The sequence below is a fragment of the Diadema setosum genome, chromosome 9, assembly GCF_964275005.1.
Source record: "Diadema setosum chromosome 9, eeDiaSeto1, whole genome shotgun sequence".
In the NCBI taxonomy this organism is placed as follows: Eukaryota; Metazoa; Echinodermata; class Echinoidea; order Diadematoida; family Diadematidae; genus Diadema; species Diadema setosum.
Window position 1 is genome coordinate 5,776,078 of NC_092693.1, and position 22,643 is coordinate 5,798,720.

Consider the following 22,643-nt stretch of genomic DNA (forward strand, 5'->3'; position numbering starts at 1 on the left):
CGCAAGCTCGCATTCAATCGTTATGCCATTCTCCTGATGTTACTGCCAGCAACTGCCAGCAGTTGCGCCCGGTGCAACCCCCTTAATTTCCAAAGCAAACAAATATATATATATATATATATATATATATATATATATATATATATATAGCTAAAAACGGCAGTTTGGGGACTGTAAAATGTCAAATTTTCAAGCTCGCTCGCTCCGCTCGCTCGCATTTAATTGTACCGTTATGCAATTCTGATGTTGCTGCCATGAGGTGCCCCCCCCCCCAATGTCTTGACCCACGGTACGCCACTGCACAGAGATATTATCTCTCTATAGGCCTATGGATCGCGCCGAAAAACTACTAATCAAGCTCATGATTTGAACTTTTATTTCAGTTGCTGTTGACATGTCATTGTGTATATTTTGCAAATAGTCGTTCACGAGTGAGTACTTACTGTGTGTACGACACCTATGCACTCTGCACAAAAATGTCCGAAAACAAATTTTATGTATATTTTTCTATGACAATAAAATATCTTGAATCTTGAATCTTGAATGATCTTCAGGGAGTCGGTGAAGGCAATTATTGGTGCTATATGATTCATAGGCTATTTATTATTACAGCGATCAAATTTCATGCTGCTTACACCTTTTATAAACTTTCCGGGTCAAGAAAAGCGACTATATTTAATATCAGACGTTGATGATAATAATAACTGACATGCACTGTATCTAGTTAGTAGTATACAAGCGCGCCGGAACATCACTTCTGGTTTTTTTTTTTTTTTTTTTGGGGGGGGGGGGGGGGCAAAATCTCAACGGGGCACATTGTGACGATGTGAGATCCTCCCCGCGGGAGCGAAGCGAGTGAGCGGGGGGGGGGGGGGGGGGGGGGAGGGGGTGGAAAGGGGGATTCCCCCCCCCCCCCACCACTGTAGGGAGCTTTTGTAAAACAGGGTACAAAAGTCGCGTTTATAGACCATTTAACAGCAAATTTCTAAGGAATTAAACATAGTGAAAAATAATCAGTGCGAAGACTATGATTATTACATACGGGAGTACATTCATAATGTGATGGTGCGAGATCCTCGGCGAGGGAGCGAAGCGACCGAGCGGGGGAGGGTGTGGGAGGGGGATACCCCCTCCCACGGTAGGGACTTTTTTGTAAAAACAGAGTATAAAAGTCGCGTTTATAGAGAATTTAAAGCAAATTTCTAGGGATTTAACATATTGAAAAAAAATCAGTTGGAAGGACCATGATCTTAACATACAGGGGTATATTATGTGATGGTGTGAGATCTTCGTCGAGGGAGCGAAACGACCGAGCGGGGGAGGGTGTGGTAGGGACTTTTTGTAAAAACAGAGTATAAAAGTCGCTTTTATAGAGCATTTTAAATTAAATTTCTGAGAAATTAAATAAACATAGTAAAAGAAATCACTGCGAAGTAACTTTTAATTTACTATATACGGGCAGAACGAGCGAGCCACTTTCACTTTGCAATTTATCTGAAATGTACTCATCATCGCATCGTTCGAACAATAAAAAATATTCTTATACTGCTAGAAAGCAAAGAAGAAAATGAAAAAGGTAAGGTTTACTAGAGTCAGCGGGCAGACTCGATGACACGAGGCTGGTATACCATCTGTACACTAAATTTACTCGTAAGTTACTATTAGTGTATAGATACAATAATGTATGTTGTTAGTGTGTTATAATTTTCGCACCGTTAGGGGCGAAAATTTTTGCATTTTCAGTTATGAAATTACAACATTTAGACAAGAAATATGCCTTTATTGTTCATTTTGGTCTTTAAATCAGTGATTAATTATTTGTTACAGGGGGCACTTTGGGGGGGGGGGGCAAAAACTCGTTTTGCCCCCCCCCCCCCAACATTTTGTTTGGGGGGGGGCAAGTGCCACCCCTGCCCCCCCCCCCCCCCCCCCCCCGCTTCCGGCGCCCTTGGTAGTATATTATGATTAGGAAAGGCTTACTCGAGATAATGAATCTCTACCAAAGAGGTTCTATATCTCTACTCTGTACTACCGTCGATCAACGCGAGTTTCTATCCTCTCATCAGCTTGTCACTGCGCCTGCGCTGTGTACACTCCTCGACGTACTACCGTGCTATTCGTACTCGACGTTCAGGGCACGACTATAGGCGCATAGGCGAGCTACCCTAGCCAGCAGTAGCAGCGCTGCGAACGGAGCAGCTGAATCACTTCGTGTACGATCATACGTGTACGTACGTACGTGTGCCGTAGATGCTGTGCTATTTGGTGCAGCAAAGCAGTGTGTGCCGCTTGTGACTGTGTGAGTAATCCTAGCAGGAACAACGCGCACCTGACCAAGGGAGAAAGACGGAGTATCTCTTCGTCGATATCGAAAAAATATGGCAAAAACCGAGAGTCTTGACGAAAATATGGAGACAGATGGGTGAGTTTATCAATAATCATTTTCCATAGCACCATTGGCGAAAATATTCAAGCCGCATGATTGCTCTTCAAAGCTCAGGTTTACGCAAATCACACTTTCGTCATTACACTCGTGTAGAGAATCGTTATTCATCGTGTGCTGTGGATCTAACATTGTTATGTTAGATAGCCCTCTTACAAGCGGCATTCTCCTCTAACCGGCGAACACAACATGCATGGGGGAATGATCAACGCCAAATCGTGTTTTCCTACATTACCTTACCAATGCCTAAATGTACATTTGTACACTTCGCAGTGTTCTAAACAATAGTATTTATGATATATTAGTTATATAAGTGTAGATAAGCTTTCTGCATGCACTGATGCAGCTCGGTTAGTTTCAAATTTAGGTTGTGTGAATCAAGATTAGAATTATTTAAGAAGTCTACGACCATCTGACGACTAACGTTAGTCACTGACACTAGTGTAGATAATCATGATAATGGATCACAATCACTGCGCCATTTGTTGGCATTGATGTTGTGTTGTTGGTGCTGTTTTTTGTGAAGTGTTAAGGCCCTACACTCAAAAACGCAAGTTTTTTTTTTTGTTTTGTTGTTTTTGTATTTAAGGCGCGTCATTCAGATATGAATATTTGCGCCTTTATCTTTATAATATCATTATTTTACATATAATTAATTTCTCAAAAAATAAACTTTTTACAATAATTTTTATGCACACTCTCCCCTAGCTGCCAGGGCCTATGTGTCTGCTGTTATACTGTTGGGACAAATAAGTTCTGGTGCATGCTGATGGCAAACTCTGATCAGCCCGGCTCGTTACATTGAGCAGGCTTCTCAGTCGCGCACACAGACCAGTAAATGTCGAGCGTCTAGACTCATACTAGATCTACATTGTAGACGTACAACTGTAGGGCCTAGATCTACTATCAGTTACTATTAACGTTAGTAGGTGTTGACTGTCTACAGTTTGTATCCATGAAATTACACAGCCATTGAGTGGTAGAGGTCTAGAAATTCTATACAAATATATTCCTTGCCCTAAGAGTTTCTGTTTAAAACTAGAACGGGGACTAGAATATGGGCAGACAGAGCTAAGGTGACTCCAAAGCCCCTCATTAGGTGAATACAGAATAGATCTAGTTCTTTTGGAAGCACCGAGGCCTAGACTAGACCTATAAGTTTTAACCAGAAAGTATGTTTATTTTATATTTTGGATACAAAATTTAAACAATAGAAGGGGAATAGGGTCTATACCCTGGAAAAAAATGTGAGGCGAGAAGTTGTGTGGTGTAACCAATCATCCGATCTGATGCCGATCCAATACCGATCACGAATGATCGCTGATTTTTTACCTATCGATGATCTTTGGGAAAAAATTGGTGTATCAGTGACTGATATGAAAAGCGCACCAAATGAAAAAAAAAAAAAAAGAAGAAACAAGGTGAGCACGCTCTCCCGCATGTCATGCGCCGCTTCGCTCACACAAGTATTGTTCTTGGGAGAGATCATCACTCGAGGCATACTAAAGGCCCAAAGTATGGAGTTACATTTCTGATTAAGTCCATTGAGCTCAACAAGTGTGAAACCTCATGTGTACGAAGTGCAGTCCTCCCATGTAAGATCATGGCTCGAGTGCGCAGTGCGCAATGTTGAACTTTCTTTGTGACATCACAATTCTTGCATTTCACAGAGTGATGGTATAAAGCTGTGCAAAATTTCAAAATTGCTTTGTGACATTATTTTGCGTATAGTATTTTATTGGGTCATCATAGAAGTGACATATATATTGCAAAATGGTACACTGTAATTCATGGAGTGTCAAACATGCTGACATCCTGACATAGCTTAATATACTTAAAATCACTTGAAAATCTTTCAACCAATCACTAGAGGATAGATTTTCGATCCAAGATGTAGTAGGAACCATTATTCAATAGAGAACTAGCACTCAAATTTTCTGACCATACTATGGTCTTCACATGGTGGTAGATCGGAGTAAGAAACATGTCATGCCAGGTAACTCCTTAATCTTGTCACAAAAATACACAAGTGAGAATGAATGTGTACTGAATCTAGAGTAATCCCTGTTTGTGATAGGGTGCCTACGCCTAGAGCACTCTACAGAGTGGATTTGGCGCTATATAAATCATATCAATTATTAATTATTATGTATTTGCAGCAGGGCTGTTTCATCCATTGATAAAACAGTTAAAGTGTATCATGTGTGCTTAGTCCCACTTTAGAACAAAAGTGGGAGTTGCAATGTTGAGTGGGAAGTGAGGGTACTCTTGCACATGATTGAGCCTTTTTATCAATGAATGAAACAGCCCCTGTCGTAAATAGTCACTCTGTTGCAAACAGGGATGATTACTCTTGACCCTATTAACTAATGCAGTGCTTTGGTAAAAACAGAAATAAAAAAGAAACATTGACTGAACAAAAGACTAGAAATTAACTATACTAACTCCTAATATTACTGTGTAGATTTGTTTGTCTGTCTGTGCAGCCATTGCTTTATAACAAAGTGCATACATTACCATTATCAAAGATATCAACAGCTGAAAAAAAATCATTTGTTAATTTGCAGTGTACATTGGGCAAAATGGGGCCATCTGACAAATTCAAACACACATCATGCAAACATCCGTGGTGACAGAAAGGCAATGTTTGGTCAAGGTTTCCCTAAAGATAATATACTGCATGTGATTTACTGAGATACAGGCCTTGTCTGATGCTAATGTGCCTGTAATGTAATTTGCTAGTTCCAGGTCATGAACATGTTTGGGCAAGGCTGTATTCCTGTAAAGCAAATTTAGTATTCTCTTTGTATACATGTACTTTGGTTGTACAACTGTAAAACGCATATGGTTTCATGACATCACTTACGTGCAAGAGAATGTGTTGTCACATTCTGCAGGATAGTAGGAGTAATATTTTTGTTGTTGTTGTGTTTTCTTTATCACCAGAGCATCCAGTAATTCTGATGACGAAAATGCTGTGAAGGAGACATCTACACAGGCCAAAAGTCATGGCAGCAGGCACCGAACACACAGCAGCGGCAGCAGTCGCCACAAGAAGCATAAGCACAAGAGTAAGCGGAGCCACCATAAACATAAGCACCACAAGGACAAGGAGGGGCACAGGCGACACAAGCACAAACATAAGCGTCACAAGAGCAGCAAGCGAAGCGAAGAGTCGCAGGCCGCACCCAGGGGAGAGGAGGAGGTGGTAATGGAAGAAGAATCAGATATAGAACTGGAAGACACCATTCCCCTGCCTCAATTCGAGCAGAAGCCGAGCCGGAGGGAGACCAGAGAAATGGCAGACCTCGCGGAACTTGAGAAGCAGAAAGAGCTACTACAGGCGCAGCTCCTAGCCACAGCAGATGACGAACACTCAGGGATGAATTTGATCGCTCAGGGATACCAGACAGATGAGGAGGAGGAAGAGGAAATGCTGACTGATTCCGCATCAAAAAGGGCATACAGAGATGCTGAATCCACATCCAAATCAGTCGAAAAGGGCGAGGAGAAATCGCAGAGGAGAGAGGGCGAAAGTTCGCACAGAAAACGGAATCGCAGCAAGTCGCCAACCAAGGAACGGTCGTCGAGTAGCAAATCAGATACTACGGGCAAGTCTGCCCACAGTAGGACTAGTAAACATAGTCACTCTGCATCGAGTGACCGGAAGCATTCCAAAGATGGGGAGAGTAAAAGGGACTCCAAGAAACGATCTCCCCCACCAAGTGCCACTAAAACCGACCAGAAGGAAAACAGAGAAGCCAGGAAATTCTCAGGTCATGAAAGCAGGTCCTCTCCCAAGAAAGACAGACATTCCCGTGAACACAGGTCAGTGCAGGACACTAGCCGGCGGTCTCCGAGGCCAAACAGATCACATTCTCCCAAGAGGGAGAGGTAAGAGCAGGCATGATTACCATTTATTTTTTTTTCTCTCTTTCCTGTAAAGATATTGGTTGGTTTGTTTGTTTGTTTGTTTGTTTGTTTGTTTGTTTGTTTGTTTTTTATACATCAGTGCATATCTAACAAGATTCATAAGTTCTTTGTATGTAATCAAGTCAATGATACATGCAATGTGTGCCTGTATTTACAGTAGATTTTTGTCATACATTTGCATATTATTAGGCAAGATTTAGAAATCTATGTCAACAAATCATATTCTGTGTTCCTCATGCTCTGTAATAAGCTGTTTCTTTTACCAGCAACACCAAAGAAGCTTTATTAAGGCATACAGATGTATCCACTTTTTGCAAAATGCAGTTTATCAGCTCTTGAGGCCAAAAGCTATTTCGTGCATGTTCACTCATCTTTTTTGCTCTCTCAACTTCAAAGTGATGTCACTGACACTTATGAGAAGCAAAGCATGGAAAATGATTTATCAACTGAGTGAGAAAATAATAGTCTTTATTACAAGATGTAAATCAGAGTCCTCTGAGAAGTACTGTACATGTACACTATGTGATTCCACATGATATTCACATATGAAATGAATATTTATGAGTAATCTTATCACTTATTCAAAAGAATCCACTTATGAAAACTATTAATAGTCTTTATATGGACATACAATCATTTTTTGAAATTTTCATGATATAAACTTTCCAGTGATATGTACATTGTACCTCACAAGGTATGAATGATGCTTACAAATGTGATGAAATAAGGATGTGATCTACAGTCGCTCATAAACCTTTGAATGAGACTACAGAACAATACGTACACCTAATGGCAATGTTCAATCTCTCTTAAAGATGTAGACCCATTCTGACAACAGTGAATGCCAAAATCCAAAAAGTAGTGAAGGGAAGTGAGGCAAGGGACTGGGATGTTGGGTAAGAATTCAAAGCTATTAAAAGATCTATAAGAGACATCATTGTTCCAGGTATTTCTGCTACTGATTTTCATGTACAACAGGGATTGCAGTGTCATGTGAAGTACAGGATATCGTGTAGATAGGCAGAAATGGGTTAATGAGATGCTTACTTAGAATTAGCCTTTCATGTGCATTTGTAATGGAATATTTCTCTCGATTGTACCCTGTAGAGTTTCAGACTCATCAATCAGAAGAGTAAGCCCCTCGTCCAAAAGGCTTTCACCTCCACGCCGCCCTCCCTCACCAAGCCCAATCCAGCGCAGCAGAGAAAGGCGCCCTCGAAGCCGGTCCCCACAGGTGAGAGTGCGAAGTCGCAGCCCTCTCCCAGGCAGGAGGAGGAGCCCACTTGAAAGAAGAGGACGCAGTCCGCTGGAGAGGAGGTTGCCAGGCAACAGGTCACCTGATAGGTTTGGGCGGGGCCGTGGCAAACGAGGCCTCTCTCCACCATGGAGGGCCAGGAACAGGTCACCTATGAGGAGGAAGGACAGCAGGTCCCCTGACAGACGCAGGCGGAGGCGGGGCAGGAGTAGGAGCAGGTCACCGCGAGACAAGTTCAAGGGCAGCTTGTCGGAAGGGCTGACTGTGCAACAAGAGTCCTCAGATGATGAGTGAGTGCTGTAAAGATTTTCTTTTTGGAACATGATGAAATTCAAAGTCCCTCTCACTATACATCTGCGGAGGGTAATGTTCAATGCTGAAGACTCCACCACGAGTGCCCAAGGACAACCTCTTCCTGTTCTTACTGCAGTTTCTACAAGTCAAGGTCACATCTTGCGGATTTTCAGAATCTCATAGCTGAGCTGCTGTCCTTTACAACAGACTTCCTTTTCTATTCACTCCTCTTTATATGTACTATAATGTATTATATGTTACTTGTTCCACCATTCTTCTGCTATATTGGTGTGATTGCTCAGCAATAGCACATGATCATATGTTCTTGCCTGTCAGTACCCAAACCATTGCAAGTGCAGTGTTTGTGCACCAGATGGGAATAGAGCTAATCATTTTAATGACTTGAAATTCATTCTGATCAAGCCTTCTTTGATGTGGGAAAAAGTGTTGTCCTGATTTTGTCATATTCTCTCTTCTTTCATCAGAATTCCTGACATGGATCTAGATGATGAAGAGGATGAAGAAGCTGTCATCGAGAGGCGGCGGCGAGAGAGGAAACAGCTCATGCAGGTCAGTAGTAGTCAGCCTTCTCAATGTAGTTCTATCCCTTCTGTGATCACAGTGGAGGGCCCAAATCTTGATTGCATTCTATTTCTCCCTATATATATATGTGTCTTGCTGCATGTTGAATATCTGAGGCTTGATGGTATAGGACTTCTTTTCTATGGCTTTTGTTTTCGATTTTTGACGCTGTCATGCTGAGACTTCACATGATTTAGTGTAAAGAAAAGGATCAAATACAAATTGTTACTTACACATACATGTTCCTGATATTAGAGGGGATTGTTTAGCAGTGACAATGTCATTTTTCAGTCAGAGCTCTGTTTGACTGTGTGAATGATTAATTTTTCTCTGAGGATGTGGTCAACAGCTCTGTCTTATTGATACACTCGCTGATATTCCGTTTCAGAAGGGTTAGTCTATTACAGTGTCAGTTCATTATTCCCAAGAGAGATAGAATTGTTATCACATCCTCTCAATAAAGTGATATCAGTCAGACTGAATGCAAGAATACTTTGTTCAACACTCAAAGCGCATTTATGATTAAAAACCAATATAACAGTTTAGTCTTTTATCAAAAGCTCACTCTTTTTTGGAAAATTCAGGAACAGCAACAAATATTTGATGATCAGCTTCATCATAGGTTTGCAAAGGTGTTATAATGCTTTCAAATGAATAGGCTGTCTTTTAATGATTCTCACTGTCTTGATTTTCTGAAGATTTCTGGTTTTGAAAATTGTTTTTCTTTTTTTTCTGCAATTATCTATGACAGATGAGTTATCAAAGGAATGCTGACCTATATGTTTCATGTATTTGATATGACCAGAAATACCAAGCTCCACAGGGAGAGAGTGCTGCTTCCACTCCAGCCCAGGAGACCTCACAACCTCCCTCACAGGACCAGTCACCTGAGGTCAGCGAGAAGGCAGGCAGCATCACAAGGAGCCAAGACTCCGATGACGAAGCCGACGGCGATGACAATGATGAAGAAGACGAGGATGAAGAGGAGGAGGGGGAGGAAGAGGAAGACAAAGAGGAGGCCAGTGATGGCAGCTCATCCTCCGAAAGTGATGACAGCAGCGATGACAGCAGTGAGGAGGAAGAGGAGGCAGAGGACGAAGAAGATGATGATGAGGAGGAGGAGGAGGAAGAGGAGGATGATAAAGATGCGGTCCCTAAAGCCACCGTAGTGGAGAAAAACGGGAAGGAGGATGAAGACGACGTTGATAAGGAAGCCATCAAGCGTGAGCTTGAGAGGAAGAGGATGAAAGCAGTGTTTGCTGAAAGTGAAAGTGACGAAGAGACAAAGTCTCCGGTGGATGCCAAATCTGCAGCTGAGGATGAAGGGGAGGAGAATGCAGAGAAAAAGTTAGCGGACATTGTCAAGCCAAAATCAGAGAAAGGCAAGTAGCTTTGCAGATTCAGTCTATTGTCATCACCAGTGCTAAGGCCTGGGATTTAATCTGTTGCATGTTTGTGAATGAATGGGCTTATGTGGTCAGTCCTTGCATTTAAGTAAGCCTAGGTTACTTTTTCTGTTTTGTTTTTCAAGACTGTAGCAAGTGCAACTTGGTGCTTAGTAAAGTGCATATACTTTTGACTTTGTGGAACAAAAAGATCCACACTTCAAAAGCAAATTTCATTCCCAAATATGATTTTGTGATAGCGCATTTGAAATCCATCAGTTCTAATTTGCTTTGTACTGTGTATTTGAAAAATATCTGATCAGGATGAAATAAATTAATTCAGTGTATTTATTCTACAGTAGATTTATTATGCTAACTTTGTAATGACTAAAGCCCAATGCCAAAAAATGCTATCTGTATTGTTGAACGCAACACATCCATGTGATTTTCTGTCATTTCAGCAGAACAGGTAGTTGATTGAGACTGAAAATGAAAATTGGCATGACTGTCTGCATTTCAGAAGACTGATCAATATCTTAGTTTGTCGAGCAAGATTGAAGGAGAGAAAATTATGACTTGGTATCTGGTATGCGCTAGGTGTTTTATGGTTTTCTACCATAGCTCTTCTGCAAGTAATCCAGTTCATGATGGATTATGGCCATCCAGTTGACAGGGTTGTCAGTCAATGTCACCTTTGTGATCTAAGTAAGATTTTGTACTTTTTGCTGACTTCCATGCAGATCAAACAGCTAGCCGTAATGGTCTGGATATGTTCAGTGAACTTGACATGTTCAAAATGGTGAGTACCAAAATGAGTAGGTTTGCAAATGTATGAGAAATATATGAATGGAATTATTAATGAAATCATGCTGTGAATCATTGTTTAAAAAGCTTGTACCATGTACATGTACAACGACACTATTTTGTCCATGCTCTTGAGAAAGTTCCCACAAGAACAAGCTCTACTGAAAATCATTAAATGAGAGAAACAAACCTACACTTATCATCATGTTGTAAGTGCATTTAAATTAGTGAATGTGAAACTACTGTTTAGCAGTTTGTGGCCCCCTAAAAAACAGTAGCCATCTTGGTAGAAGTGAAACAGAGGTTATCTGAATAATTGTGATTCAGCTATTTAAAGTGCGTAATGCGTCATTGACTGTGATGTTGAAAATGTCATCCAAATTGTCTTTGATTAGAAGATGCATTCTGATTTGGAGGGTATTGTTATTATCTTCAAAGCAACATAGATTTACACAGTGTATCTACTTGCTGTGAAGCATAATTCTGTCTGTATTCAGTGCATTTCTTCACTCACTTTATTGCTTTGCTCTGTTTCTTCCAGAGTCCATCAACACGAGACGGTATTGGTCAGATGGGTCCAGAGAACCCAAGTCTCACCGATAACTGGGACGATGCTGAAGGATATTATCGTAAGTTACTTCTCTGACCCTTTGTGTACTGTGAGTGCCAATTGGCACAGAAACCAATGTAGTGTTGTGCACACTGTCCTAAGTCCCTGGTACACAAAGAGTTAGAGTTAACAGCGTTGCCAGAATCTTTAAAAGTCAGTAATGCACATCTACCCACTGTCTTCGCAATCTCCTAAAAGAAAGCTGTGCATGTGTAAATTTCAGGAAGAACAATTGCCAATGATTTTAAATATCAGTTTGAAGGAAATCAGACTAGATTATGTTTTAATCTTTGAAGGTGGGACCAATGATACATATATGTGTAATTTTTTTGCTTATATAAAAAAAAAACAAATAAACTTGGATGCAATGAGTTGAGTGGGCTTTCCACACCAGTGATGTAGCCATATTTTCCATGCATAAAGGGGAGTAGTAACAAATCCTTCCAACTGTAGATGCACACAAAACTACTGCAGTTTCTCTTTTTTATGATCAATTTTCCTTCAAAAAAAACTCTTCATGTGTAACCCTAAGGGCTCTTTTCCCAACCCCCATCCCCCACCCCACCTCCCAAAAAGTATTACTGTTCACAGTGTGGGTAAGATTTGAGAGTAAAGCCTATTTAGTAGAGAGAGGGAATTGAGTTTATGTATGTAATTTTCAAGTGCACACATGATTTTTGTAGTAAGTTTATACATTGTGTCAATTATACTTCCAGGCGTCAGGATTGGTGAGACCTTGGACAAGCGCTACAGTGTCTACGGCTACACGGGTCAGGGCGTCTTCAGTAATGTGGTCAGGGCACGAGACACTGCCCGGGGTCAGTTGGACGTTGCAATCAAGATTATTCGCAACAATGAGCTCATGTGAGTTTAGCATGTGTTTTGTTGGTCTTGCAGAGCTGTCAAATAGTATCTGTTCACAGTATTGTATTAAAAATTAACAAAATATATATTTTATATTCTTTCTTTTTTGAGACTTCATTGCCCATACTTAGTATGATATGTGCAAGTTTTCCATTTTCAGAAGAAAATGTGTGATTTAAAAATATATATATATGGGCCGTGACGCGAGAAAAGGGCCCTTAGAGCCGCTGCGCGCAAACGCCACAAAACGGCGCAGAAGTTTGACAAAGCAATACGCGCAAAAAGAGATCAACAAGCTAATCGTGCGCACATGCATAGATGCATCAAAAAGTGACAGGATTTAGACAAAACATGTTTTTTCAATGTCGTAATTGGGGCATTTAGGACTGGAATTTTAGAAAAAGGTCTGCATATCTAAATTCCTCAGAGTTCCTTCTACAATGTGGAGGTGAACAATCATTTTCCGTATTTAATACCCCAAGGGCCCTTTTCTCGCGTCACGGCCCATATATATTTATTTTTATTATTTTTTTTTTTTTTTTGCTTTTCAGCAGTATGTTTTTGGATCTGCACAGGTTGGCAACCTTGGTGTTATTCTTTCGTTGGTATGAACAACGCACATAAATTGGTTCTGCAAGTGCATGTAATGATAGTCCGATGCAGTCATTTGCTTGTAGAATGTCTACTACAGACACCTTAAATTGCTGATATTAATTTTCAATCAGGTAACATACTTTCCTTCCCAACCTTTCAGGCACAAGACGGGTATGAAGGAACTTGAGTACTTAAAACGTCTCAACGACCAGGACAGGGAGGACCGCTTTCACTGTGTCCGTCTCTTCAGGCACTTCAACTATCGACAGCATCTTTGTCTGGTCTTTGAACCTCTCAGGTAATGTCATGATCAATTTTCTCCTCAGCACCCTGTCGTTGTCAGTGAAACATGCATCTGTGCCCAGTTTCTGTAACGTGGTATATCGCCGAGTATTAGTGTTGAAGCCATAGGTTGATTCTAACCTTGCTTTGATTGTAGGGTTGATTTTGTTTGAGGTTGAGTTTAACCTTGTGTGCTGAAGTGTAAGTATCCTCTGGCTGAAGAACTAGTATGTCATGACATTTAGGCTCCCCTACTTTGTGAAAAGGACTACAGAGCCTTTCCATTGCACCGATCATTCCGCAGTGCAGAAATCTGCATGTTAATGAAATTGATGTGCTCATGCCACATAAAACAAATGCTACATTTAGCAAAATGCCTTTTTTTCTCAGATCTTGATTACACAGTGCACTCCCGTTATAACGAACACGGTTATAACAAATTTGTGCTAACAACGAAGTGAAAATTCAGGCCGCAGCATTATCCACTCTATGTTTTTGTTTGTTTGTTTGTTTGTTAATTTGTTCAGTTATAATTAAATTTTGATATAACGAAAGAAAACTGCCAGTCCCTGGGACTTCATTATAATGGGAGTCCACTTTTGTTCAAACTGGATATGAACATGAGCAATATTCCGAAACTTACTTTGTACATGGGAGCGTGCTTTGTTTTTTGCTCTTGTTTTCTTGTGTGTTTCCAAGATGGAGGAGCAATTGCAAAAGGCTTTAGAAAATTCATTCAGTACTAATCCTGTACATTACATTCACTTATTGCTGGCTTCTTTTCACACAGCATGAATCTGCGTGAAGTGCTGAAGCGGTACGGCAAGGACGTTGGCCTCCACATCAAGGCGGTGCGCTCCTACACCCAGCAGCTGTTCCTGGCTCTCAAGCTCCTCAAGAGATGCAACATCCTCCATGCTGACATCAAGCCAGACAATATCCTGGTGAGAAAATTAAAGTGTCACTGCATGTAAATTTTAATTGTCAAGTTTTGCTGGCATGAGATGTTGGATTCATCCAGCACAGGGTGACTGGAATCTCATTTGAGAGTAACTTCTGGGAGAAATCCAAATTTTCCTCATGGCAGAACTTGGAGGGAGTCAAGTTAAGAGTGGCATCGAACACATGGGGAAGGGGGATGGCTATCAGAACTCTGGTGGTATCTGTTAAATAAGTTTTTAGAATTCAGCAGTGGCTTTCATCTTCCTGCTGAAAATATTTGAAATTGATAATTAGGTGGTATCATTCCATATGTAGGTACGCAAGTTGTGATAGATGCTTGAATCAAAACTTGAGACATCCAGTCAGAGCGTGGTAGGTGGATTCTTGAGTAAAAGTGTTTGTTATACTGAAATTACTTAGTTTACTGAAATTATTTAGTTTGTGAGTGGCTATGCTCCTGTGAGAGGGGGAAGCACATTCGCTGTGCAGTGCCCTTCCATGTGTCACATCAATGTTTTCCATTCAAACAATTATTCATAATTGTCTTTGATGCTGAACATTTTCTGGTAAGCTGGTTTCTGATTCCAATTTTCCAATTAACCCAGATTTGTGTCATTCATTGTCTTTACTGCCTTTCTTGTTCCAGGTCAATGAATCAAAGTCAATACTGAAGCTGTGTGATTTTGGCTCGGCCTCTCACGTAGCGGACTGTGATATCACACCTTACCTCGTTAGTAGATTCTACCGCGCCCCTGAAATAAGTGAGTACTTTTCCTTTAAGGTGTCCTGTAAAGATAGGAATCAATTTTACTGTACGATCATCAGCATGCATGTATGATTTTTGACAACCATCAGAGAGAGTATTCCAAAACATCACTGTTTATTCAGACATCTCCGTAAAGACATTTATTTGTAGATTGATGATAACTGTAGAATTAAATGAAAAATAAAGAGTAAATATAGATGTTGATATGAATTAGTGTAATTGTTTGGACATTCACATGTTCTAAATCAAACTGCCATTTTTTCCTTTCTTCTGAGTATGTGTAACAAAAAGTGACTCAACTTGGGATTCCATATGTATATTGTGTGTACTTTAGCCATGCTTGTCTCAATACGTCAAAACAAGAATAACAATCATACAAGCAACCTACGGACTGCTGATCTCCCTTCACAGTCATTGGCATGGCCTACGACTCCGCCATCGACATGTGGAGTGCGGCGTGCACCATCTTCGAGCTGGCCACGGGAAAGATTATGTTCCCGGGCAAGACTAACAACCACATGCTGAAACTCTTCATGGACCTCAAGGGCAAGATGCCCCACAAGATAATCCGTAAGGGTATGCTACGGGACAAACACTTTGACACCAACTGCAACTTCAAGTTCATCGAGGTGGACAAGGTCACCGAAAGGGTAAGTCAGTCATCGTTAGAGATATTTGTTTGTTTTGTTTTGTTTTTTGTTCCTTATATTTCATAGTTGGCTTTTGTTGAGTACTGATATCTCGGGTAATATATTTTCAGTTGTCTCTTGGTCTGTTATTGATGTTTTGTAGGTATGATGTATCAGCAGTATCAAGTGCATCCTCCCTCTGTTCATTTATTACCACATGTCATTTATCTTTCTTTCATTTCTCCATTCTTCCTTGTTTTCTGTTCTCATTCTGTCCTTTCCACTTTTTTTCATCTCCCTCATCTTGCCTCTTTCTACTCCTCCCTCCTTCACCCCTCTTCATCCTTCTCTTTCCCTTCTATCTCTTGCTTTCCCTCCTTTCCTCTTTCTTCCCACCTTCACCTTCCTTTCTCCCCTCCATCCTACCATCCAACCCTTGCTAACCACCCTTGCTTCCTCCAATACTTCTCCTTCCTTCCCTCCTCCACTTTGTTCACAATTCGTCCTTGTCTCTTCTTTACATTCTCTCTTCCACCCATATCCTCCCTTCTTCCCTCTCAGGAAAAAGTAACGGTCATGACGGTCATCAACCCCACCAAGGACCTGACAGCAGAACTCGTCGGTCATCAGCGTCTACCGGAGGACCAGCAGCGGAAGGTGCTGCAGCTGAAGGATGTTGTTGACCGCTGTCTAATGCTTGATCCCTCCAAGCGCATGTCCATCAACGAGGTTCTCAAGCACCCCTTCATCCAGGAGAAGATATGATGAAGATCTTCTGAAATCGAGGAGCAGCAAAAAAAAAAAAAAGATGAAAAAAAGTTATTTATGTCGATTGTCCATTTTATATAGCCCCAGGTGGTTCTTTGCAGGAGCATCAAACCATTTCTGTTCCAGATGTATAATGTTCCCCTGCCTTCTTTCATGTGATCCATCCTGTATGGATGACCGGTCTTGACCTCACAGATTGTTGTGTGCTGTAATGGCAGTTGTGTGATTACGGGGTCCACGTCGTCCGGCTATCATCAGCTTGCATAACTCTGCGGCAAGCTGAAGGCCATTTGCCTCGCAACGACCAATCATGACATGAGAGTTAGTCCATCGGTAACAAGTTCTCTGAGTCCAAATGCAGTTGAAGTAGCACATGAAAGGTTTGATGTTGGGCAATCAATTTTCTGTGTTGCATAGTGTCTCATGTAGGTTTTTTTCTCTCTTATTTAGTAAACTTTAATAAGTGGTATAGATAACAGGGAGATTGGAGAACAGATGCAGGTTGCAGAAAAGTCTGAAATTTTGAGAGTTTTTCTGTCAAAATATGTATTATGTGTGTGTCTTCTTCCTTCTTTGTGTTTCTGTCCTATCTCCCCAAATGAGATGAAATATACTGTGTCAGTGATATTGCCGGAGTGAGTAGTTTTTAATTGTACATGTTGTTCTGACTGAATTGAGAGCATTTCATTTTGTACGAGCATTTACCCAAAGGAACTAATATGGCATGGTTCACATCACACTCGCTGCGATGTGACAACATTTTCCGGCCAGCCTTTTTCTTCAGTTTGGTCTTGATCTATTTGTTTTTTGATCATTGTGTAATCCCGAGATCTGTTGAGACAGTAATATGATTTTTCTCCCGATAAGAATGTTGATGATTAGCAAGTGTATCATTTCAAAATGAACTTAGTCTCGAAATCAAATGCTGCTTGTGTATGTTGCTGAATGCCCCAGTTTGGTTTGGGGAATATAATGCATGACAACATTTATGCTTCTTTTGTGCAATCAAGTTTCAAGTTTCAAGTTTATTTTCCACATCTCATAAAAAAGAAAGAAAATGAAATCAATGTGATTTCATGTCAGCATAACAACATATACATACAGAAAAAACAATCATTAGGAAAATAATGCAACATAAAAATCAAAATCTGTGACTCGGGTTAAGTGACGAGTGTGGAGGGGAACAGCAATAGGCCATTGACCTTTCGAGGCTGAACCCCAAAGCAAGATGAAAACAGTGAGTCATTTAAAATATCATAATTTCCAATCATATCAAAGTTGTCATCAAATTAGGCATGCAGGTATGCATTTACAAAGAAAAAGGTATCGCAGCCGACATTTGCATAATTAATTTCCAGCAAGATTGTTCTTCATGGGAAAAAACATAGATGAAGGATAATAAATGAAACAGAATAGAGTGATGGTAGAACTCCTGTACCTATGTTGGTATTTTTAACGTACATAATGTGTAGCAAGCTGTTTAAAGGGTGATTAAACTTTTGCTAATTCACTAAAACCACGATTTTTGGGAATTGCCATCTATTTAGCCATTCAGTGCAAAAAGTCAAGCCAGTTCTATCTGAAACTTTGAAGCACTGCTGCATTGCCAAAACCAAATTAAGACCTTTTAAACTTACGCTACCCTTCTCAGAAACATCTGATGTGCACGTGTGTACAATATTTACCCCCTGTTGATTGTAGCCAACAAGTGTCGAAAGTTTTTGTGGAAAAAAAACAATTTGTAGCAGGAAATACATTAATCTGAGGAGCTCTTTTTTATGTGTGTGCATGGCTGAGGGGCTAATCTGAAAAGCTTGTCATGAAATGTTAACCATTATTCATCAGGTAAATGTTGTAGAATTATTTCAATTAAAGTCATTGGGTCTGGGTCAAATGATCCATCCCCAACCAAACCCTTCCAAAATTGCAGAAGAGATAAAACCAAATCTTTGTGCAAAACAGAATGGAGACTTGTAAACTTTGCAGTATGCTGCTCCAGTTGCAAAGCTATTGTCTTCAGTTATCATTTGCCCAAATTGTCTCCAGAAAGGTTTGAACAGGTTTTTTTTTTTTTATTTTCTGATGGAATTAAGTAAGATTTCAGTGCTAAATAGAAAGGATATTTGTTTGTTTTAACAGGAGAAACGAGAATTTTCCATGTGAAATAGCAGCTGCATGTATATTTGCTGATAATGAGTTTCACAGGAGAAAGAATTTGATTTCTTTTATCTTGTAAGATTTTCCATTTTGTGTATGTCAAATGTGTGACCCACCAGCAGTAGCACTGAGTGCTTTACGTAAAATATATTGGATTTCTCCCATATCGTTTTTGTGTTCCTTGGCCATGTTCCATGTGACGTGGTCACTTCTACACACAGGTGAATGATGTTCCTTTCATCATGTGAACATGTAGGAGCCATGTCGCCCTTGCGGGTTCATTGGCAAGAGCTAAATGTATTCTCAAGTGTGAAGCTATGCACCGATCCTCCAACACAGATTCATCTTTTTCTTTCACACATGGCCACTCTTTGTACTCTTGGCACTCTCTGTACTCATTAAAAAAAAAAAAAAAAAAACTTTATAAGTCTGTTTGAACAAAAAAGATGTGTTCAGTAGTTTGAATTGGAACAAAAAATCCCAAATTTGATCGTTTGGCCATACTTGTCATGCCACTGAAGGAGAAACAGATTCTGATAATGAGCTTAATTAATGGAACTATTTCCATGTTATTTCATTTGTTTACACCAATTCAACTTCCTGCCCACTTGCATTTGAGTTTTATGGGTATTCTCCTTTTTTTTCTCTCTATTTTTTATTTTTATGTTTTTTTGGAGATATTGCCTGAAATAAGGCCACTATATACACGTAAGTCTGCTGTGGTGCAGTTGCCGGAAAATTACTCTAAAGGTAACGTGAAAAAAAAAAAAAAATGAAAAAAATTAATGACATTAACATCCATTTATACTTTCAATTGTTATTTGCAGTTGACTTTTTGGTCATATCTTTGAGGACTCAATGTTGCCATGTATCATTTGTTTTGCTTTATAATTTGTCATCATAGATGACCTCATTGTCAAGTTCTTTGTTCGTGCAAATTCCGAGGAGAGTGAAACCGAAGTACTACTAATATTTCTTTTGTTTTCCTTCACAGGAACCTGCCCGTTTCTGCACGTACCAAGTTGTACCAACAGATGTTAAAAAGTCATGTGTGAGCACAACAGTAGTTTGTGTAATGACTGTCAAATATTTTGATATTTTTTAATGATAACTGTCTCTCCAATATCTTTTTGCATGTCAGAACATACTAGAGAGATTTCTGAGGGGAATAGATAGAGCATGTGTCATTGACCATGAAATAGAGAGGTGGTGTTTGTATATTTGCCTTAGATGAGACTCTTTGATGATTGCAATTTTCAAAGACATTCTCAGTGCTTAGCAGTAGATTGAATATTTGATGATGAGTTTTGACTGCTTTGTCAAATATATGCAACCAGGTCGTGTAGCAATAGGCTGGATTTTATTCCCCGAAAAGGGCACTACAGACCAAACCATTAAAATGATAGGATACATTACTCATTCTTGCAGTGAAGCCAGGGTTTACATGATTCTCTAATATAGTTTGCATACTGCTTTTATATACCGAGACTAATTTGATTTCATTTTTTTTTTTTTTTTTTTTGGGGGGGGGGGAGGAATGTTGCCTTCTTGATTCTTTCTTGTCATTCCAAAATTTCAGTAACACATGATATAATGTACATTATTTCATTACACTCTTAAGATCTGTGTAGAATGACAAGAAAATCACTGAATTCAATTGTGGGCCAAAGCTTACCAAGCAAAGGTCCAAGGTCTAATGTCAGTTCTATAAATGTTATCAATAACACATGCACCTTATACTTAATAACAATGAATGCTTAAAATGTTTTTTCTTTTTTTTCTTTATTTGTTGTAGTGCAAAACCTTAAAATGGTAAAACTCACTCGAGGCAAAATATGACACAAGTGAAATATTGAAAAGTTCATGTTTGCTGAGTATAGCAAAAATGTGTGAAAGATTTATGTAATCAAACTTTGAGAAGTGATGTATTATAAGAGAGCAGTCACATGAAAGGTTGAGTCAATTCTACAGTAAGCAAAGATTATGCAATACTTCATCAGAACGTGTACAGTCTCTACTTACATCAGAGTAGGCATACTGTTGTGCTTGATGACGTTTGTTTGATTTTCAAAATCTTGTCATGCATTGTATGAAAGACGGGGTCAGATCTTACGATGCCATATATTGGTTGGTTGTTTCTGCCTAACCAATGCATGCAGCCAGAAATGCAAAATACTCTGGTTTCCACCAGAAACTCATAACTTTCTCTTTCATCATTCCGTGCATTGAAATCTCAAGTAATTTTAAGGTAATGGAATTGCTGAAATGCAAAAATTTAATGGATAGCAAATTGCATTTATGCGAATGAAAATCTTTTATCATTCCATTCGTTGAAATCTCAAGTGATTTTGAATTCTTAAAGCTGCTGAAATGCAAAGATTCAGTGGATAACAAATGGCGTATTTGTGGATGAAAATCAAACAAATGGTCTACTCTGTGGATAGTATTTCATGACTAACTTCTTTGTCCACTCTCTTTCCCCCTCCACAACTAGTGCTGATCGACTTGCACTCCTGTTGGCAGCTCCACTCACTCCGGCCCCTAAGATAGTATTTAAGAAAGTTGGTTCATCCTGCTTATTAACAAGGGTAAAGTACAAACTGAATGATGTGTGAGAATGAGGATCTGCAGAAATAATATGCACAGGAAAAAAAAAATGGGTTGTCCTCATTAAATCATCGTACCCACCATTATTGTTATCTTTATGTGTTTCGGTCAAACAGAGAGTTCAATTATTGCGGTGACGCTCATGGTTTCTCCAGGGTATTTCCCTCTGCAGTCAAGAATTATAAACATTGATATTTAAGTTTCCACAATGTTTGATTTTCCACAAATTTGGGAGAGAAACAAGTTTGACTTCGTAGTTCTTTGATTAAAATTTGAGTTTTAAATTTGTATGAGTTTTAAACAACACTCAGAGTTTGTGTAGGAAGTCCATGAGGTTAATACTAAACATGAACAGAGTTTGAGACATTTGAGAGAGGGCAGTAAGTTTGTCAAGATTGTGAATGTAACTGTTGGAAATTGAACATGGCTGACCCCATGTAAAAATTTGTCGAATGGCAAGCATGAAATATATGTAGATATGGAAGTGTATGCTGTGATGAATTTCTATAACCAATGGGATAAACTTGTGGAGAGTGGAGACCATTGCACACTCTATGGATTGGATGTAGCTGTTCCTATTCAAAGATCTGTATAATGACCGCAATGTTATTACTCTGTGAAGAGTACCAGACTGAGATTTTTTTTGTGTGTGTGCACAGCTGTTATACAAAATATTCTTCTGAGAGCATTGTTGTGCACATTTATATGTTTTGGTAATTGGGTATTGCCGCAGATTTTGTGTTTTACCAAGAGCACTTTTTTATCCTTTCTTTTCTTGATTGTGAGTTATGAGTCATACTTCATACTTGAACTCTGAAATTAATTTTCAGGAAAAGGTATAGTCGGCAAATGATATGTAAGATTGTCTGAAATTTGAATCTTCTTCTTCTATTAAACTTCTAAATCATCAAACCTCTAGCCAGACAGAGTGGTCTGGTGTCGTGGGTCAAAAGAAATATTTTTGTCATACACTGCAGCTATGGAAACTCTTAATAAAAGGAGATATGACTGTTGAATGGAAGCATCGTGTGAATGGCAATTTGTCTCAGAAACTTGTCTCTAAGAAATGTGACCGGACGCACAAGGTTGTACTATTTGTATGTGAGGTTGTCCATGGTAGGAGAATGGATATTGGAGCATGAGGGACTGTCTACAACTGCCTCAGTGTAACTGTCACCTGATTTCTACCACTGAACGGATGATATCAGTTCCTCAACATCATGGTTCCAGTTTTGTCATGATTTGTCCGATCAAAAGTCAGTTCTTGATAGATGTGGGAAGATTTTGTTTTCCCCTTGTAAATGTCTTCAAAATTTGTTACTTCATGCATTGAATAGAATTGCCTGTGCGCTTTATTTAGGGAATTACGAATAGATTTTTGTAACCCCGCAAAGATATCGAGGATGATGATTTTGTACGAGAATGATATTTCGATGCCCTCTTCATGATATATTTGGTGCAGGATTGTTGCAAGTCATCTGTTCTGATCCGTCTCTTTTCTCTCTTGCATTTTTCTGTCCCTCACGACTGCCATCTGCCCTATGCTGAGGATGACCAAGCTGGAGGAATTAAGTCAATCTCCATTCGAGTGGCAAGTCAGCTAGCTAGCAAGTATATTGGGGAAGTGGGCGTGGGGGAGGGAGTAACAGTTTCATCATCATATATCGTGTGTTAGAGAGTAGTGACATAATGTGTTTGAAATGCTTTACAGTGCAAGGCTCAGCATTC

General features: G+C 39.7%; 1 protein-coding gene across 1 annotated transcript; it reads left to right on the forward strand.

Annotated features, from left to right (window-relative positions):
* The first annotated feature begins 2,314 nt into the window (after nt 1-2,314).
* On the forward strand, nt 2,315-21,936 carry LOC140232536 (uncharacterized). Its single transcript, XM_072312634.1, has 15 exons — nt 2,315-2,422; nt 5,390-6,337; nt 7,484-7,921; nt 8,411-8,495; nt 9,313-9,889; nt 10,633-10,691; nt 11,238-11,325; nt 12,023-12,170; nt 12,925-13,062; nt 13,837-13,990; nt 14,635-14,749; nt 15,166-15,404; nt 15,945-16,531; nt 19,303-19,359; nt 20,803-21,936. The coding sequence occupies exons 1-13, from the start codon at nt 2,379-2,381 to the stop codon at nt 16,146-16,148; spliced, it is 3,237 nt and encodes a 1,078-aa protein (XP_072168735.1). The 5' UTR covers nt 2,315-2,378; the 3' UTR covers nt 16,149-16,531; nt 19,303-19,359; nt 20,803-21,936.
* Nucleotides 21,937-22,643: the final 707 nt, after the last annotated feature.